This window comes from Cygnus atratus, chromosome 17, assembly GCF_013377495.2.
Source record: "Cygnus atratus isolate AKBS03 ecotype Queensland, Australia chromosome 17, CAtr_DNAZoo_HiC_assembly, whole genome shotgun sequence".
NCBI classification, from domain to species: Eukaryota; Metazoa; Chordata; class Aves; order Anseriformes; family Anatidae; genus Cygnus; species Cygnus atratus.
The window spans coordinates 9,047,171-9,065,489 of record NC_066378.1 but is presented as its reverse complement, the minus strand read 5'-3'; the positions used below and the strand labels follow the sequence as shown (position 1 = coordinate 9,065,489).

General features: G+C 40.9%; 1 protein-coding gene across 3 annotated transcripts in view; it reads left to right on the top strand.

Moving 5' to 3' along the window:
- The first annotated feature begins 427 nt into the window (after positions 1-427).
- The window catches only part of LOC118252907 (nucleolar complex protein 4 homolog), a 58,448-nt gene continuing 40,556 nt past the window's right edge, over positions 428-18,319 (top strand). The window contains exons 1-15 of one of the 3 annotated variants that reach the window (XM_050714155.1): positions 428-520; positions 1,858-3,234; positions 5,361-5,471; positions 9,278-9,365; positions 9,798-9,905; positions 10,613-10,992; positions 11,265-11,567; positions 12,323-12,508; positions 13,925-14,065; positions 14,179-14,257; positions 14,704-14,756; positions 15,246-15,300; positions 15,968-16,057; positions 17,266-17,373; positions 18,103-18,296. In XM_050714155.1, the coding sequence (XP_050570112.1) occupies positions 1,912-3,234; positions 5,361-5,471; positions 9,278-9,365; positions 9,798-9,905; positions 10,613-10,992; positions 11,265-11,567; positions 12,323-12,508; positions 13,925-14,065; positions 14,179-14,257; positions 14,704-14,756; positions 15,246-15,300; positions 15,968-16,057; positions 17,266-17,373; positions 18,103-18,296 (3,219 nt within the window). In that variant the 5' untranslated portion in view covers positions 428-520; positions 1,858-1,911. The remainder of the gene's footprint in view (positions 521-1,857; positions 3,235-5,360; positions 5,472-9,277; positions 9,366-9,797; positions 9,906-10,612; positions 10,993-11,264; positions 11,568-12,322; positions 12,509-13,924; positions 14,066-14,178; positions 14,258-14,703; positions 14,757-15,245; positions 15,301-15,967; positions 16,058-17,265; positions 17,374-18,102; positions 18,297-18,319) is intronic. The other 2 variants (XM_035556715.2, XM_035556716.2) reach the window with 2 other exon arrangements.

Below are 18,319 nucleotides of genomic sequence, written 5' to 3'. Positions count from 1 at the left end.
ACCAGATGATCCTGAAGGTCTTTTCCAACCCTAATGATTCTATAATGGTGCAGGTGGCAGCATTTTATTGTAACCAGACTCAACCCCCAGGTAATTTTTTCTTCCTCCCTTGTGTTTCTCTTCACATCCTCGTAGGGTTTTACGGCCACGATCGAGGTGAGCAGGGTCTAGTCAGTTGTGTGAGCGGGGTCTAGTCAGCCAGGTGAGAGGCAAGCTTTTATTGGTGATTTTCACACGAAACCTCCACAACCAGCAGCCACCACCACCCGTTACCCCACTGTCCCCAGCGTCCCAGCACCGGGCTATCGCTTCAGAGCCCCCCCAGGCCTCGCTCAGCCCCGGCCCAGCCCCGCCGCAACCCCAACCCCAGCGCCGGCTCTCGCGGCGCATGCGCGGGCGGGCGGCGCAGTCTCCGTGCGCTGCGGGGCGGCGGCGCATGCGCGGAGCGGCGCGGTTTGGCTCCTGCCGGCGCTGGTAGCGGCCGCCGCTCCGGCCCCCCCCGCTTCCTGCCAGGGGCCCGGTAAGTGCGGCCGGGGCTGGGGGGGCGGCCGGGCCCCGCTCCCCTCCGCCCCTGCCCCGTCCCCCCGGGCCCCGTCCCGGTGTTGGAGCGGGCCGGGCCTGGGGGGCAGCGGGAGAGCGGCGCGGGGCCGTGAGGGGAGCCCCCCCCACCCCCCCCCGCCGCGCGGCGCACAAAAGGCGGCCCCGCGGCCCCTCACGGCCCGTCACGGGGCGTTGCGGTGCCTGCGAGCGGGGCGCGGGTAATTAGGGCAACGAGCCGGCGATAGGCGGTATCGTTTGGATCTTAATTGTTTCGTGCCGGGGTAATTAAATAACGGGCTGCCGGAGCCGTGACGGGAGGGGCGGGTTTGGGACCCCCGCAGCCCCCCGGCTGTCCCGGCGCAGGGCAGGAGCGGCTGCTGCCTCGCTGCCTGTTGCCGCTCGGAGCCCGGCTGCGAGTTCAGGACGAACAGCAGCGCGCCGTGGCTGGGTTTGGTCTGAAACGCCAAAGGCGGAATGGGAGAGCTTTGGGGAAAACAAAACAAGCCGAAGAAACGACAGCCACTTTTCTTCTTTCTCCTGGTGCTATCCCTGCACGACTCCCAGCGCCGATTCTGCCTGTCGGTGCGCGTCACTGGAATCTTTTTTTCTGAAATTCAAAACCAGACTGTGTTTGGATTTCTGGAAAGCTTGGCTCGATAAATGGCATTTAAAATCAAATGCACGTTAGCATTGATTTTCATCTCTTTAAGCGGTTGGTGTTCAGAAGGAAAGAGAAGGCAGCATTAAATATTAGGCATGACACTTTTTCAAACTTTCAATTAATTTGTTAGGGAGACTTTTCACGACGCATTTCTTGTCCAGGGGCTAGAACAATAAAGTCAAATGGTCTATACCCTCTTTTGTCGTATTTTTAGTTATCATTGATTGAATGTACTTTACGTTATGAGGAACTATTCTGGTCTGGAGGACATAATACTATGTTAAAAGCGTTGAAACATTAGGAATAATGGACATAAAAGAGCAGGTATTTTTGATGCTGGAGACAGTTCACTCTGAAGTTTTGAAGAAAGGGGAAGACTTTAAACTTGGTTGTTCCTCAGTTTTAAGAGGAACGTATCACTTCTAAACTATCCAATAGCACTTTGTTAGCTAGAATGACGTATGAGATATTTAAGTGAGTTTGTGGTAATGAGGATTTCAAATAAATTGACTGTTAACATAAAACATCTAAGTAACTGCAAAGGCAGGATAACTGAGTTCTTACTATAAGGTATTCTTCTAAATAGTTACTAAATAGGTAAATATAGTTTTGTAACTGAAACTTACTTGAATTTCTGTTTTCGTGTATTCCTTTAGCATATCCTGTAAAAAAACCAACCACCTTTGAACCACCAACATCTGACAGTGAGAATGCACCATGGCAATGGTCCTCAGAATGCCCAGCGCCAGCTCCAGAGGTCCAGGTCCTTCACGGGCAGTGAGGGAGAAGAGCAACAGGCAAACTTACCCCAGTCCCCTGCAGCTTCTTTTGCGCCTTCTGCAAGTCCGTCTGCACCCCAATCCCCCAGTTACCAAATTCAGCAGTTTATAATGAGTAGGAGTCCGGTAGCTGGTCAGAATGTGAACATCACGCTGCAAAACGTCGGACCAGTGGCTTCAGGAAACCAGCAGATAACGCTTACCCCACTGCCAATTCCAAACCCGACGTCGCCGAGTTTTCAGTTCAGCCCGCAGCAGAGGCGGTTTGAGCATGGGTCCCCGTCGTATATTCAAGTTACGTCCCCGCTGCCGCAGCAGGTTCAGTCTCAGAGCCCCACGCAGCCCAGCCCTGTGCCCGTGCAGACGCTACCAAACGTCCGGGCTGGCACGCCAGGCCCCGGCTTGGGTATGTGCAGCCAGAGCCCTACCAGAGGCTTTGTGGATGCTAGCGTGCTCGTGAGACAAATCAGCTTGAGCCCTTCAAATGGCGGACACTTTGTGTATCAAGAAGGGCCGGGAATTGCACAGATTGCTCAAGGAGCTGCGGCTCAAGTACAACTTCCATCTTCTGGGACGCCCGCGACGGTAAGGGAGCGCAGGCTTTCCCAACCTCACTCGCAGTCTGGCGGCACCATTCATCACCTTGGTCCTCAAAGTCCTGTAGCGAGCGGAGCGAATATCCAGTCTTTGACTAGCCCGGGCCACATTACGACAACGAGCTTGCCACCCCAAATCAGCAATATTATCCAAGGGCAGCTTATGCAACAGCAGCAGCAAGTGCTTCAAGGACAGCAGCTGAGCAGACCCATTGGGTATGACAGGACTTCTGGGGGTTTAATAGCAGGAGTTGGAGGACCGAGTGCATTTGGAATGACGTCGCCACCTCCTCCCACAAGTCCTTCCCGCGCCACGGTACCGCAGGGGCTGTCAAGTCTTCCTCTTGCTCCTGCAGTTAATGCGGCCGTGAAAAAACAACCCAAAAAACTGGAGGAGATACCTCCTGCCAACCAAGAGACTGCTCAAATGAGAAAGCAGTGCTTGGACCATCACCACAAGCAAATGGAAATTCTTAAGGAAACTTTTAAGGAATGTTTGATTGAACTGTTTTTTCTGCAACATCTTCAAGGGAATATGATGGACTTTTTAGCCTTTAAGAAGAAGCACTGTGTTCCCCTGCAAGCGTACCTGAGGCAAAATGACTTGGATCTGGAGGAGGAAGAAGAGGAAGAACAATCTGAGGTCATCAACGATGAGGTAAGAAATCTGTTTTTTAACGTTTTGCAATAAAAGAGTAGATGTGGCACCTGAATTGTGATGTATTAGATAACGTAACAGTACCTGAAAAAATCCTTTTTGCTTGATGAAGTACAGCAATTTTGTTTATAAGTGGTTGGTCTGAGAGAGCACCGTGCTGCTAGGTGGTGTGATTTGACAGGTTGGATCGAGCAGGCCATCAGATGCACGTATTTAAAAGCAAAGAGCAGAGAAGTGAAGGGAACTTTTGCTGTCCCAGTTAATACGTAAGGCAACGCACAAGTAAAGACAGCATTGCTATAGAAGCTGGTTTAAGCTGTCAGAATGAACACGGATCGTAGATTAAATTTCACTTACTAGACTTACGCAAACCTAAAAAGAGTAAGCAAAGCCTCCTAAGAGGTTAACCTTTATTTGACTCTCGTGACTTCTAAGTATAGATGTTACTGAAGTTCAGTGTTGCTGTGGCCAGCAGAAAACCCTGAAGTAATCTAATTAGTCAGAGCACGTGAATCGTAACGTGTATGGGTCTGTAGTAACAAATTAGTTCACAGAGGCTGTCTTGGAGCTTTGTGCACGTAATGCACTCTGAAAGATACCAAAAAAATTGTACTTACAGCCTGGATGTTAACAAGCTAACTTTGTTATTTACACAGAGGTTTAAAATAATTTCGATTCACCGTTTATTAATGGCAAATGAGTTGAATTAAGTTTGCCTCAAAGAGATGCTGTGCAGCTTTTCCTGGGTGTTTGTACCCATTCGTGTAGATGTTGACCTGCAGCAGCCTTCGGGTGCTGGAGCAGTACCTGTCAGTTACATGGCAAGTGGTTGTGACAGCGTTGATACAAGTGATGGCGCTGCGTAAAGACCTTTTAAAGTTTGTAAAAACACATATGGGTATGTAGTTGCCAGTTTGTAAAAAGACAAAACAAAACTGATTATGTAAATAAACTTGTTACTCTGAAATATCTATTAGAAATCAGTGTCTTCAGAGAAAATTGACGATGCTTTTAGGTATGAATTGCTAGTGATGAAATCTTTAGCTGGAATTCGTGGGAAATTTTAGCAGTATAACAGCGAAAGTTTAATTTGTTAATTGTTTTGTGGTTAAATTTCTTGGCTAGGAAAAATATTTGTGCGTACTAGTTACTGATAATTTGGAAGGAATCATTTCTAGATATAGTAAAGTAAAAGCTAGCCTATTGTTGTTATTTATTGACAATGGTATTCAATAATTTTTCACTTGGTTTGTATTTTGTCAAATTGTTTAGGTGTTCTTGTGGGGTTGCGTGTTTGTCAGCTGAAATACCACGTATCTTTAACTACCGTATGCCAATTTTGAGGGACCTTTAGTGGGTGTAAATTGTACAAGTTCATTGAAATCAGTGGCACTGCTACAATTTACATCACCCTCAGTCTTTCGGGTTCGGAGGTTGCTGTACTTCGCTGCCTTCTTGTGATGGATCATCTGTTGTTTGTGAAAGCCTCTTGTCAGTCTAACTGCTGGCGAATTTTGCAAGCTGCAACAGCGAAAGTCCGCGTGTTTTCAGACTGTGAATCCTTTTGAAAGTTTAAGACATCTTTTGAGTATGTTCTTTCTTTGTATTTTTTTGTCTTCTTCTCTTTTATTTCCCCTTCCCCCTTCTTTATCACTTTCTGCTAAAGCAACGCACTCCATCCCCTGCCTGGAAAGGTTGATCCCTTTGGGAATTCAGGGGGAGAGCGAATGGTGGCTGTGCTCATTGCTTAAATGAATGTCGGAGCTCTCTTAAGTTCAAACTGTCTGTCATGCTGGTTTGTTGTCCGTTAGGAGCAGCAATCATTAAATTCAAAGCACGCTTCTCTGTAAACTGGATTTAAGAAAAGTGGTGAGAAGCCGCTGTAAGAAGTGAGGGCCGTGCTCTGCTCTGCTACTGCAAGTCAGACAGAACTCGCAAACGGCCGGCGGTGCAGCCAAGCCGCGCTGATGGTCGCCTGGTAATAATCCCCTCTACAGCGAGGTGCCATCAGTACAAAAGGTTGTTGTTGAACAAGTCAAAAAAAAAAAAGAAAAAGAAAAAGAAGAAAAAGTTTTAAAAAGAAAATGATTCTCCCTTCTTTTTTTTTCCCAAAATATTTCTCTCAGGTAAAGGTTGTGACAGGAAAGGATGGGCAGACTGGTACTCCTGTCGCTATAGCAACCCAGCTTCCTCCAAATGTTTCTGCTGCTTTTTCATCCCAGCAGCAACCATTTCAGGTACTTTTCAATGGTTCTAAAATGTAGTTTCATCCCAGATTTTTTTTCTTCATTCAGATTTGATATTTCTTAGATGAATTAGAATTTTCCCTAGAGCCCATCCCTTACCATCTAAACAAAACAAAACGAAAACCTTTACAGTCTTCAAATGCATCGATATTAATGAAGCTTTGAGGAAGTTAAATCTTTGTCTCCAGGTTGCTGGCTTGTTTCATTAACTTTCAGCTTGAATGTTTGCACTTTGGTTTGTTTGTCTTTTGTTTCCCTAATGCATTTGGTTCATTTGTGCATTCTGCATAGTGATAATATGGGTTCTTTTGTCTGTGGCATTGTAACTGTGGATTTCTTCTAAATTTCTGTTCTTGTTTTTTTTTTTTTTCTTTGTGTATTAAAGGTTTTGAGTGTGGCTACAGAAGGCTTTGGTTTGACCTTCCATGAAATGTGTAAAATAATGATAAAATCCTCTGACGCAATTTTTTCAAAAACTAACCCCTTTCCATTAGCTCTACGGTAAATATTGGGAAGAAGAAACCGAAGTGCTCATCTTTATTATATAGGTGGTCTTTTACATTGTATTTGCATGAAAGAACACTGAGCAAAGTAAAGGAATAAATGTAATAGCAAAAAAACCGTGGATCGATGGTGTTGCAACTTTCAAATTCAGGCTGGCACGTGCTTCTGCAGCTACCCTCGGCTCTGCGTTACCCAGACAGCGGTGCTCGCGCACCCGGAGGAGCACAGCCTGCTTCCCTGCAACTACCGTGCTCAGCTGTCAGATCAGTTGTGCACACTTAGAGAGCAGATGTCGTGGAGTTTGCTCCGCTGTACCATGCAAGCTGTGAGGTCTGCACTGCCTTCATCTAGGTTTTGGAAAAGGGAGAGTTAAATGAACTGTCGAACGGGCCGTATCCCTGCATCTGACAAATGGGAGGTTACCGGCAGTGTTTCACAAATGAGTTGCACAGCAAACTCATTGGTTTGTTACAGCCAGTGCTGACATGTTTAGCAGGTAGACAGGCTTCATCTAAGCTGTTTAAAATGAGTAATGTTGTGTCAGGTTATTTATTACAGTGATTAGGTTTGTCATTATGTTCTGGCGACACCAATGAATAAGTACTTCTGAAAGTTTTATAGCATCTCAGAGGTGTTTCGGGGAAACTGGCAGGTACATGCTAGAAGTGTACAAAATTCTCTGTAATTGTACAAAACTCTCTGTAATGTCAGCCCAAACTGTTACCTGGAAGCATCATCTCCTCCCATCCATCTTTTTCTTCCTAACTGTTTATAGAGAAATAACGTGTGCTGATCGGCATCATTCAAATTTGAGTGCGTAAATGCAGCACTCAGAATGATTATTGCGGGTGTGCTGCATAATCATGACCTCTGGAGAACCACATTATTTTAATTAAACTTAGGACAGTTTTAGTCTAACATAAGCGGTATGTGACTACAGTTTATAAAGGCATAACATCTTTGCTCTTTGAAGTGTCTGGCCTAAATTACGCGGCGATGATGCAGACGGCTGGGAGGCATACACTTCAGAAAGTGTCAATCAGAAGTCCTGAAGTAGACATGCAGCAGCCTGAAAATGTGAGAATGTGATCATCCAGGGCATGAGTGCAGGTGACATAAGAAACATTTGAAGCAGCTTGGAGAACGTACCTTCTCAAACTGATGTCCCAGAAAGCATTTGATCCAAACTGCACATGAGCAGAATTTGTTAATTAATTCAGGACCCTTGTACAAAATACTTTTTTTGTGATCTATTGATTGAATAGTTTTCTAAATGCTTAAGTCTGTGATGCGCTGCCAGACATTGACTGTTGAACTGGAAATATGCTGCATGTCTGCCTTATGGTAAAACAAACATTTGAAAACTTGATCCATGTTGAATGTGATATGACAGTGACCTGTGACTGAATATGAGTCAGATATTCTTAAAACCAAAACTGACATTGAAGAGTATAGCTGTATCACTAGAGTGGTCACAAATATCCTCACAGCAGCAAAGAGATTAAATGTTAGTAATTCGTAGCTCTTGATAGAATCTGAGGGTATGAGATACATGGAGCTCAAAAAGGAATGTTTTAAACCCAGCCATTTTAGGTGGCAATGTCCGTGTTTATTAATGCTCTTCAATGAAGCACTGAAGATGTGGGGTTGTGGCTGCTACAGGTTATTTCAATATGGACCAATGTTTATTTCCTGAGGTTTAATTTACAAAATTTCTATAGCAGAATTTTTGTGAAAAATCAGAGAAGCAAAGACCCGTGAATAAAGTAGAAGATTCTTTGGGGAAATTGCTGTATTTGCTCTGATGTTGTAGTAACTTTTCACAACATTTGGAAACCCTCACTGTACGTTGATATGGTAGAGGCTCTCACCAAGAGCAGATTACACTTAGAGAGCCTGAGTGGTAGATGAGTTCATTTTCCAGGGCATAGAGGCTGCAGTACATAAAGGCTGCCTCTGTTTTCTGATAGAAGCTCTTAAGCCCTTTCTTTGGGTAGCCCTGATTTTTCTCATGTTAAGTTTCATATAGTTTCATTGGTTATAACATGGCTCAATGTTGAGGAGAGTTTAAAAATATGATGCAGAAACTCACTGAAAAGAACTGGGCTCATACAAACACTGATGGGCGTTAATAATTTGCCAGTAGTGCTGAGAGCCCAAAGAGCATGGAAATCATCAAGTTCACAGACTACTTTCTTAAGGTAATCCTGCATGCAAGTCTGCCATTTGCACGAGTTTTTTAGAATATATCAGCTGACATCTTGGTCAATATTAATTGTAATAATTTTAAAATAAAGTTATTATGCACTGCGTAACCTTACTGAAGCTAAGCTCTAACTTGCTGAATCAAAGCCCTGAGATTTCTTTTCTGTCTCAATACCATCAGTGCTCTTCAAGGCTTGATAATTCATGATATTTAGGTGCATGATATTTATCCTCAGGTAAAATGTCTAGTAATTTCTGACATGCTCTGAGGTGACATTAGCACTATAGCAATCCCATGTTTCTCATCATAAAGTTACTTCATTGTACTCATTTTGCCAAACAAATGCGAGGCTAGCCTCTGGAAAACTGGAACTGGAATTTGCAATGTTGCTGCGATTCTTTTATTCCCACTCTTCTGAGTCTTAGCAGTTCTTCCTGAAATACTGCGAGCCTAAATCTCATGGAACTCCATCCTAAAGGTGACAGTGGTGGAGACTCAACTAAGCTTGAACTGTCTTTGGGATGAGAATTAATTTTTGTGTTGCTAATGTTTTGCACAGAGTGAAAAGGATTAGCTTTCACGAATGCATTGACTCTCATTTCTGATTTTTGTCATCTTAGTTATGATACAGTTTGTGCGTGACTTCTTTCCTTAATCTGATGTCCCTTCTAATTAATCCTGTAATGAAGTCCCACTGTTTAATTTTTCTCATGTCAGCCTTTTATTGCAGCTGTAAACTATAAGAAGATGTTGTTCTGACTTCATTGCAGCAGGGTTATACATTAATGCAAACATTAATTTATTTAAAAAACAAACCAAAAAAAATGGGCAATGTAAATGTGTTCTTTATAACCACCTTCATCAGTTTCGTTGTGATTTTGAAGTTCAGACCGAAGGAAGAATATCTGGGCAATACGGACATCTAAAACTTCCTAGCGGATATTGAATCAGTCTTGTTTTCTTAGTTGTAGAAATGTTCTCAAGGCTTTGTTCTCTGATGGCCTTTTTAGATCCATTTGTGTCTTACGTCTTGGTGCTAGACTACCTACAGATTGAACTTCTGTGATTTGTTTTCTTTTTCCAATAGCAAACGCATACAGGGACTCCAGTTACGGGGACTGTGAACACCATAGACATTGAAGCTTTTAATAGACAGCAGGCACTTGCACCAGCAGGTACGTTTCTCGAGCAAAAGTTCTTTTTCCTTTTTTCTTTTTTCTTTTATTTCATTTTCCAAACAGTTGACGGAGCCCACTGTTCAGTAACTATCGAAACACAGTTTTGCCTCACCTTGGAAACTGACAGATTGGTAGGACTATCTATTGTGAATGGTGCTGTGTGAAGAGGGCACGCCACTCACAATACATAGGACCGGACCTGGCAAGCATGGAGATGTTGTTAGGTTGCTTGTTCTGGCTGAGAAGATTGGAGCTGGCCAACTGGAAGTGAAAAGGATCCTGCCCTTGGAGCATGCTCTTCATAAATGCTACACATGTATAGTAGTCGTAGCTTTCTGAGCTGATGTTGGAATCATGTGTAGTAGTTTGCTTTGTGAAACTGAACCCATTCCATTGTACCATGCCATAAATGGAATTTGAATATCACAGATTCGTCTAAGAGACCACGAATTGAAGTGGGCCGTCATGGGATGGTTTTTCAGCATCCGGGTGTGGCTTCCGGAGTTCCTCTTCAACAGCTAATGCCAACGGCACAAGGTACTGTGTCACCACATGCCAATTGCACATTAATTTAACAAGGAGACGTTAGTGATGGGACTAGAAACTTGGGCTTCCAACCTTCCAAGATCCTAGCCCCACCACCTACTTCTCCATGTAAATTAATACTTGGTATGCAATGCCTGGTTTGTTTAAGGAGCTGAGTGACGGGCTCCAAAAGTGCATGTGGGCATGGAAATACGTCACAGGTGCTGATGCAAAACGGTTAATTTGAGAATTCTGGACCTGAGCCAATGGATCATGAAAAGGAAACCTCCTAATTTGCAACATTCAAGACAAATTTTTATTCATTATTCGTGCCAAGCTCTAGATTATGTTAGAGTGAATGTGTTAAGAACTAAATATTATTTAGACTTCATGTAGTTATTTTAGGTTAAATTTCCATTAGCTCACCAGTCTTTTTTTGTGTTTGTTTTAAGTATAGGACATTCAGAAGACATTTAATGACATTTTTTTTTTAGTAGTTGCCGTGCTCCAAATTTTAGTTGCAGTCCAGTGCATGAAATACTTTGTTGTTTATTGTAATAGTGATTTATTTTGTGATTGTGATGTGGTATTTTCAAGTGATGGTGTCTTGTGGCAAAGTAAGTAACAAATTAGTCTATTTGCAGTCGATTTCCTCTTTATATTAGTAAAAAGAATTGGACCTTTTAATTTCATCTGAGTTGTTTTCTTTTACTTTGTAGGTGGAATGCCTCCCACTCCTCAAACCGTACAGCTGACTGGACAGAAACAGAGTCAACAACAGTACGACCCATCGAAAGGCCCTCCTGTGCAGAACGCAGCAAGTCTGCATACACCGCCGCCGCAGCTCCCGGGGAGGCTGCAACCTGTGAATGTCCCCATGGCGTCTCTCCCAGCTGCACTGCAGATTTCGCAGCAGCAACCACAGATAGTGGAATCTCCAACTCAGCCCCAGATTCAGGTGAAGATCCAGCCCCAAAGCGTACCCCTGACTTCTGCTCCACTTCCAGCACCGCTTCAACAGCAGGTGCCACCAGCAATCCACGTACAAGGACAGACACCAAACCAAGTGTCACAGCCACAAGCTACAATACAACAACAGGTATGTGAACTTCACTGGGGAGAAAATGTCTGTTTCAACGCCTAGTACAATGTAAGAATATTGTCGTCCTGAAAATATATGAAAAATGTTAGCGTTTTTAAATTCCTCTGGGCAAACGCACTTAGAAGTAGCCCGCAAACAAAAAGTCTTTCCTTGTAGAAATACAGGTATAATTTTTTCACTAAATTAAAGTCCTTATTATGTTCTACTGAAATGCAGACTAAGACAGCATTGAATGCCAAACTCATCACTAACATGCGTTTCTTGGGCAGACTGTGACTCTGACACGACCATCTGCAGATCCTGCTCAGACTTCTCAGCGTCTTACGGCAAATACACTACCGCCTACCTCATCTGTTGCGCCAGCAACTATCTCAGGCACAACACCGCCTTCTACATACCCAGTACAAACAAACAGGACATCTCCAGCAACTAACAAGTCCCTGTCTCCTATTGCATCAAAACCCCCAGGCTTAGCAGTAACAGCAGCTCCTAAAACACAAAGTCCAGCTCAGAATGCAGCAGCATTACCACAGGACAACTCTCAAGACAAGCTCGCTGAGCAAGTAAAGCTGGTAAGTTGTTGTTTTGTTTTTTTTTTCCCCAAAAAACTTGCGACAGTTAACACACAGGTAACAGTTAATGCAGGCAATATGTTTTAATTTTGAAAACGAGCTATTACCTGTTTGTGATTTTTCTTTTTCTTTTTATTTTTTCATATGTTTTACTTAATGAATTTGGCTTTTATGGACATTCAGAGAAATTAAAGAAGACTCAAGTCTTCATGCAGTCATTGCATTCTCTCTATTATGTTGATTATATCTACTCATTCAAGGTGTCTGCAACCTTATTTATTTTTATAACTAACTAGAGATACATTTTGATTATTTAACATCATAAAGATGACTTTTTTCCCCTAAACAAGCCCTATTAGTAAGGAAGATATATTTATCTTCTGGGTTTCTCTGTGGCTAAATACAGCTGCAATTTCAGTTTATGAAAAAATGGATTATCTGATTATAGTTTACATATGTCCTGTAAATTTTTGTGCTTCCAAGTGAAACTTTTTATCCTGTTATTTAACAGACTATCTCTTGTAATAAAGGTTGAAGTACTCTTTTTGCATGGGTTGAATTTAGCCTAGTAATTTTTCCATTAATGTAAAGTTCAGACTTCAGTTTTGTAATGCATTTATCATGCTGTTTCACTGCTTTTTTATTTTTGCTGTCAATTATTTTGATGAAGTGTGAGCAATTATTATTTTTATATTTGACTACTATTCTAGGTGCATTCTGCAGCTTCTCTGTAACCATATGTGTGTCTTTTTAAGGAAAATCAAATCCATCAGCGGATAGCAGAACTGAGGAAGGAAGGTTTATGGTCCCTGAGGCGACTGCCCAAACTCCAAGAAGCTCCAAGACCCAAATCTCACTGGGATTATTTGCTGGAAGAAATGCAGTGGATGGCAACCGATTTTGCCCAAGAGAGAAAATGGAAAATGGCAACTGCTAAGAAGGTACTTGACATACATACAGCTTTGAGTCAGAACAATTAATCTTGATATCATTCAATTCTGTAACAAAGTTTAAATATTTTTTTTTGGTCCTTTGGATAAAAGTCATGGAATATAAAGCACAGATTTTTAACTTAAATGAGAAGCCATGTTGTTAGCTTTGAATATTCTAGCATTTGGCATGGACTTGATAATTTTACTTGTTACAGATGCAAATAATAGTTTTGTTTTTTGTGGTCTTTGTTCCTCTGGAAATCAAACCAGCTTATTTAGGGGACCCAGTAAATACGTTAATTATGTCATATTTAAATATGACAGTTATTGTGCCTGCCTTATATACTGGTTACTTCCTCTCAATGAAGAGTAAATACAGAATTTTGTAAGTAAGTTCCATTGGATGTGGTTGTCTAACTCTCCTCTAAGAAAAATCTGTAGGGGAAACCACAGTTTCCATTCTTTGTCTCCACTAGGGACAGCAGTGGAAACATGGTACAGAATGGTTTCCGTAGGAAAAGAAAGCAACACAGTGCATATAATTAATTTAGTGACGGAACGAAAACTAGGATGAGATGAAATATGTAAAACTTGTTTATGTAGAACAAGCAAGCATTTTCTATGGATTCTATCAATCTTGTACGTTCTTTCCATACATTTATGACCAGTTTGGGGTTATGAAGAGAGCAACTGAAGGTCATTAGTTGAAATCACCGTATTGTTTTCTGTTGTGTCTTCTGAAATAATGTGAACTCAGGACTCTCTTCCTTGTAAGCAAAGTATTAAGATAGGTGTATCATTTTGTAAAAGCAGATCTGCAATCTGAAAATAATTTAAATATAGATTTCAAGCACTCACTCCATATGTGGCTAATGGTAGGTTTTTAAAAATAGGAGAAACAGGCAGGGCAAACGTGAAATGAACCTTCCCCTGGCAGTATGCTTCAAACTTCTGGAAGTCAGCATTTTAGGGACCTCCTGTTGAAGCAGTATTTAGCAGCCACTGACTTATCTGTCATTTATGTATGCGCTCCCTTTTTGAACTTTTTTTTTTTTTTACCTTTGGTCTCTGACATTTTGTGGTGTGGTTTCTATGACTTTGTCTGTGCTGCCTGAAAACTAAGTTTTCTTTTGTGCATTTGCCAATTATTACAGTAGATTTTTTTTTCCTAATTTTTGTATTAAGAGAGAGTAGTGAATTAAGAGTTCTCTACTGGATTTTTTCATTATAGTTCTTGTATTTTCTTTTTTCTTTCCAGTTTCATGTCTGTTTTACTGACATGGTAAGCATTAGTAATAATGGAACTAAGTGCTAACATCTATTAAAGCTACAGTCAATATCTGTCTGCTGCCAACTAATGTAAACTTAAGAAATGTGATGATGTGTATTTTGAGGTAACCGAAGTCAGTATCTCTTGTATCATAGATGGTAAGAACTGTGGCCCGTTACCATGAAGAGAAGAAACTTAATGAAGAGCGAGCTAAAAGGGAGGAACAAAACAAACTGAGGCGAATTGCTGCATCAATTGCTAGAGAAATAGAATACTTCTGGTCTAACATTGAGCAGGTAAAATACAATATTGACTCATTAATACTTGTGTGAGTTGCACTGTTTTTTTTAATCTTCAGTAATTAATTTCTAAAATGGAAGTGTTTTACTAGACTTGATTTACATTTTAGGTCGTTGAAATAAAACTGCAAATTGAATTTCAAGAGAAAAGAAAAAAAGCTTTGAATTTAAAGAAAATTTCAAGGAAAGGTAATTGCATTTCATTTCATAAGAAATTCAATATAAATGCTGTTACTTGGTGGCAACAGAACTGTACAAAACTCTGCAGTGTTTTTCTGCTAGATTTAGTTAGTATTAGTTCTCTGTTGGATGCTTTTAAAAGTTAACATAAACATAAAATTGTTAAGTGACTAATAGAATTGTAGAATGGTTTGGGTTGAGAGAGACGTTAAAGATCATGTAATTCCATCTCCGCTGCTGTGGGCAGGGACACATTCCACTAGATCGGGTTGCTCAAAGCCCCATCCAACCTGGCCTTGAGCACTTCCAGGAATGCGTAATTGACAACATTGCTGGGCATCCTGTTCCATTGCCTCACCACTCTCTGAGAAAATAATTTCCTCTTAATTTCTAATCTAAATCTACACTTATTTATTTTAAAACCATTACTTACATCAAGTGTGATAATTTTCCAGGTAAGGATGCTAAGCCTTCAGAAGAGCTTTTATTGGAAAAAGAAAGTGAAATGGTAAGTCTTCTGAACCTGAGCTAGTCAGCCTGGTCACGCTGTGCTTTTTCATACAGTGTTGCTTGTTCAGGTTGACAGTAGCTGGTAAAATACTCAGATCACAAGGTAAAGCAGAATGGTATGGATATGATCCAAAGGGAATTTTCAGTTTTAAACTTCATTGAAAACATGCACAATTTAGCTAGAATTACAGGGCGTGATGTGCACCTTGAAATACCTTAATCTTTGTCCTTAATGGTGAGAATGAGAGTTTGGAAACAAATGCTGGGGAGAAGGTAACCGGTTTTGACAAAGATAGTGTACATGCATGTCCAGTTTGATTTTATTGTGTTTTGTTTTTCCATGACCAGAAAAGTGCTAATAGATATTAAATGTCTATTAGTGATTGCTGCTGTCATTGCAAGGCACTCATTTTCTTTAAAACTGCAAAGAAAAAAAATCCTAGCTTTGCTTTCTGGGATCTTAAATATTTTAATTATTGAATGCTAGGGTTCTTCATCTGGAAGGAAAAGAAAGGCAAGCACATCTTTGACTGATGAGGAAGGTATGTCACTTTTCAAAATTGTTTGTCTCTAGCATAGTACATAAGTTATGCATTAAAACCCCGAGGCCACTGTTTTTCAGTCTTTCTGCATGGACCTGCTGCCTTTCCCAAAATAATACCAACCCTAATCCACTTCTTAGAGAGATTAGATAGTCAACTGTGGAAAAGAGCTTCAGTGAAAATTTGGAAATAAAACTTTCCCTGGAATCAAACTGCCATCTTTGGTAGATTTAAATTCTTTCTCTTCTCATTCCTTTGTTTTTCAAACCTTACCAGTAGTCTTAAACTTCTTTTGAGGCTTTCAGACTGAATAACACATCTACTTTAGTGACTTTCTTGTGAAGACATCTATTGCACGTTTCTGACAAAGAAAATTCCCAGTTCAAAGCTACAGAGTAATCTGGGGACTACTGTCAACCAACAGTAAACAGTTAAAGACTGTCTTTTGTCTTGAGACAGAAATGCTTCTCTCCCTTTCATATTTTTTTTTAGTTTCTAGGTATAGCTGCTGTCAGATTTTCTTGATTTCCATATACATATCCCATTCTTTTTGAATCCTGCTAACTTGTAATATTCTATGCTAGTACGCTTCAAGGGTACATAGTTATAAACTTCCAGAATTATTTTGGAACTTGAATGACACAGTTAGCATTTGTTTTGATTTTAGTTGAAGATGAAGAAGAAACAATTGAAGAACAAGAAGCTAAAGAAGGAAATATAAACCATCAAGCTGAATTGTCTAATCTAGCCAAAGAAGGTAGGCATGTAGCTTGATTCTTCTCTGGTGGGCTCTGAAACAACAGATAAAAACATGCAGCAGTTACTGTATTTGTAAATAGGCTTATAGATGAAAAGTTGAATGCATTGAGGTATTCAGTCATGTATAACCGATATTATTTTTCTGTTTGGGAAGTTATAGCAGTTAGTTTATGATGATGGATTTCTGTACTTCATAAAGCAGTCCATGTACTTACCTAGTTATTATGCAAGGCGGCTTGAGAAAAGAAGTCTCTATTGAAGCATGGCTTTTCTTTAAAACCTCAACCAAAAGACTCAATCTAAGTTCTAGGTACATATGATAAGTACTGAAAAACAGAAGTATAGCAGGGTGAACATAAACATTTTGTCATCAACTGTCCTGAGTATTTCAGAAGGGTTTTGTGATGCGTCTGATAAGTCTGAAATGGTGCTGAAAGGCTGCTCTTGGGATTTAAGTATTTGAAAGGTATAGGACTTTTAGGGACAATGCTCATGCTGCTGATTTGCTTTCATTAGGAACTTAACAGTAACTACTATGCAGAGCTTGATGTGTGCAAAGTGTCCCATAGGGATCACTTCAGTTATCACGGTAAAAACCTTGCTGGTTTTTAGAGGCGAGCTTCCCATTAAGCTAGGCCCGCTTGGCAATTAACATGCAGTTTCCTAATCCATTTGTTTGGTCTGTTTGGCAGCTTAGTGGCTGCAGCCAGCTGGCCAGTTGGAGGGATTATAACTCTTGGCTGGTCAGCCAAGTTCCTAATTAGGGTGTTTCTTGATTGATTGGCCACTGGCAACATGTACATTCCTGCCTCAACAGATCAGACAAGGGGTCGTGGAGATACTGTTAAGCAGGGTTGAGGTGCAGTTCAGTTCTGAAACTTGGAAGTCTTCAGTTGTCTTTCAACCACTTCGATTTGATGCCCCTATCTTGCCAACCAGTAGCTTACTGTATGTTTGCGTGGTGGGTTGTAGTATAGTAAAAAGCAACCTGGATGAGCAGGCTACATGGTGTAATGCCAAGTGTACTCTATACTCTGGGTCATTAAATAAATACTGCCTTCCTCCAACTAGTAATTACTCCTTCAGTTAACTTCTGATTAGAGGACTGTCTTTATAAAAGTGAAGAATGTCATGAGATTAAAAATAATGGTATTGTTTGTTTTAAGTTTTGATATTTTTAAACTCATGTGCTTTAATGACCTTCAGCTGAATTGCCTCTGGATGATTTACTAAAGATGTATGAAGGTGCCTTTTCTGAAAATTTTCACTGGCCCCAGCCTAAACCTGACAGCGAAGAGGATAGCAGTGAGGAAGGTAAATTACTTGTCTAGAAGAAAGTGCTGACTTACAGTGTGAAATAAATTGAATGGCTCTTAGGTTCTGTATTCAAAAACATTTTATGCTAAGGGAAAACAAATATTGAATGAATTACATCTGAAATTATTTTTATTAAGCGATGAGCAATGTTCTCTCCAAGAATGAATGGAAAGTACAGTGGCTTTCTGAGTAAGCATTTGGAAAGATGGTTAGATTTATTTCTGTTATTGCTATATATTTTTGGATAAAGGCCTGTGGAGAATTTCTTCCATTCTTTCATTTTTTAGTTCATGAAAAAGAGAATAATATTTGCCTGCCTTAAAGTCATGGTATGTGAAATTCTCAGAAACAATAGTGAGTGATAAAAGAGCTTCTCTGCACTGAATAGGAGAGCACACTTCGTAGTTATTATTACACGGTTGCCATCTGTTCTGTACTAAAGTGATGATGGAATTAAGTATTTGAAGATAGATAATAGGTAATATGAGAGGACCTCCACAGAAGTTGTGAAAAGCTAATGGTCTTGTTTGTATACCTAGTGTGAACATCTAGAACGTGCTCATCTTACCGAGCTTAAGCTACTTGAATTTTATCTTGACTACCCTGAAGATCATGTAATTGTTTCTTTTTAAACCATTACTGAATGCTAGCCATCTCAATTCCTTTGCGTAGCTGATTCTTAAGTTTTTGTTTATTTTATATGCCAATGTCATTTTTGTCTCACAGAAATGGATGACCATATGTCTGATAGGGAAAGTCCTCAGAAAGAAGTTGTCCTCATAGACTCTCTCCTCAGCATTGACCAGTACAAAAGTATAGACAGATCAAGTCCTCCGAAGAAGCACATGCGAGACATATCAGAAGTTGCTGCTGCAGCAGAAATGCTGTTACCTAAAGGCAGCTCTAGGATAACAACAACGGTAAAATTCCCTCTTTTCTGCTA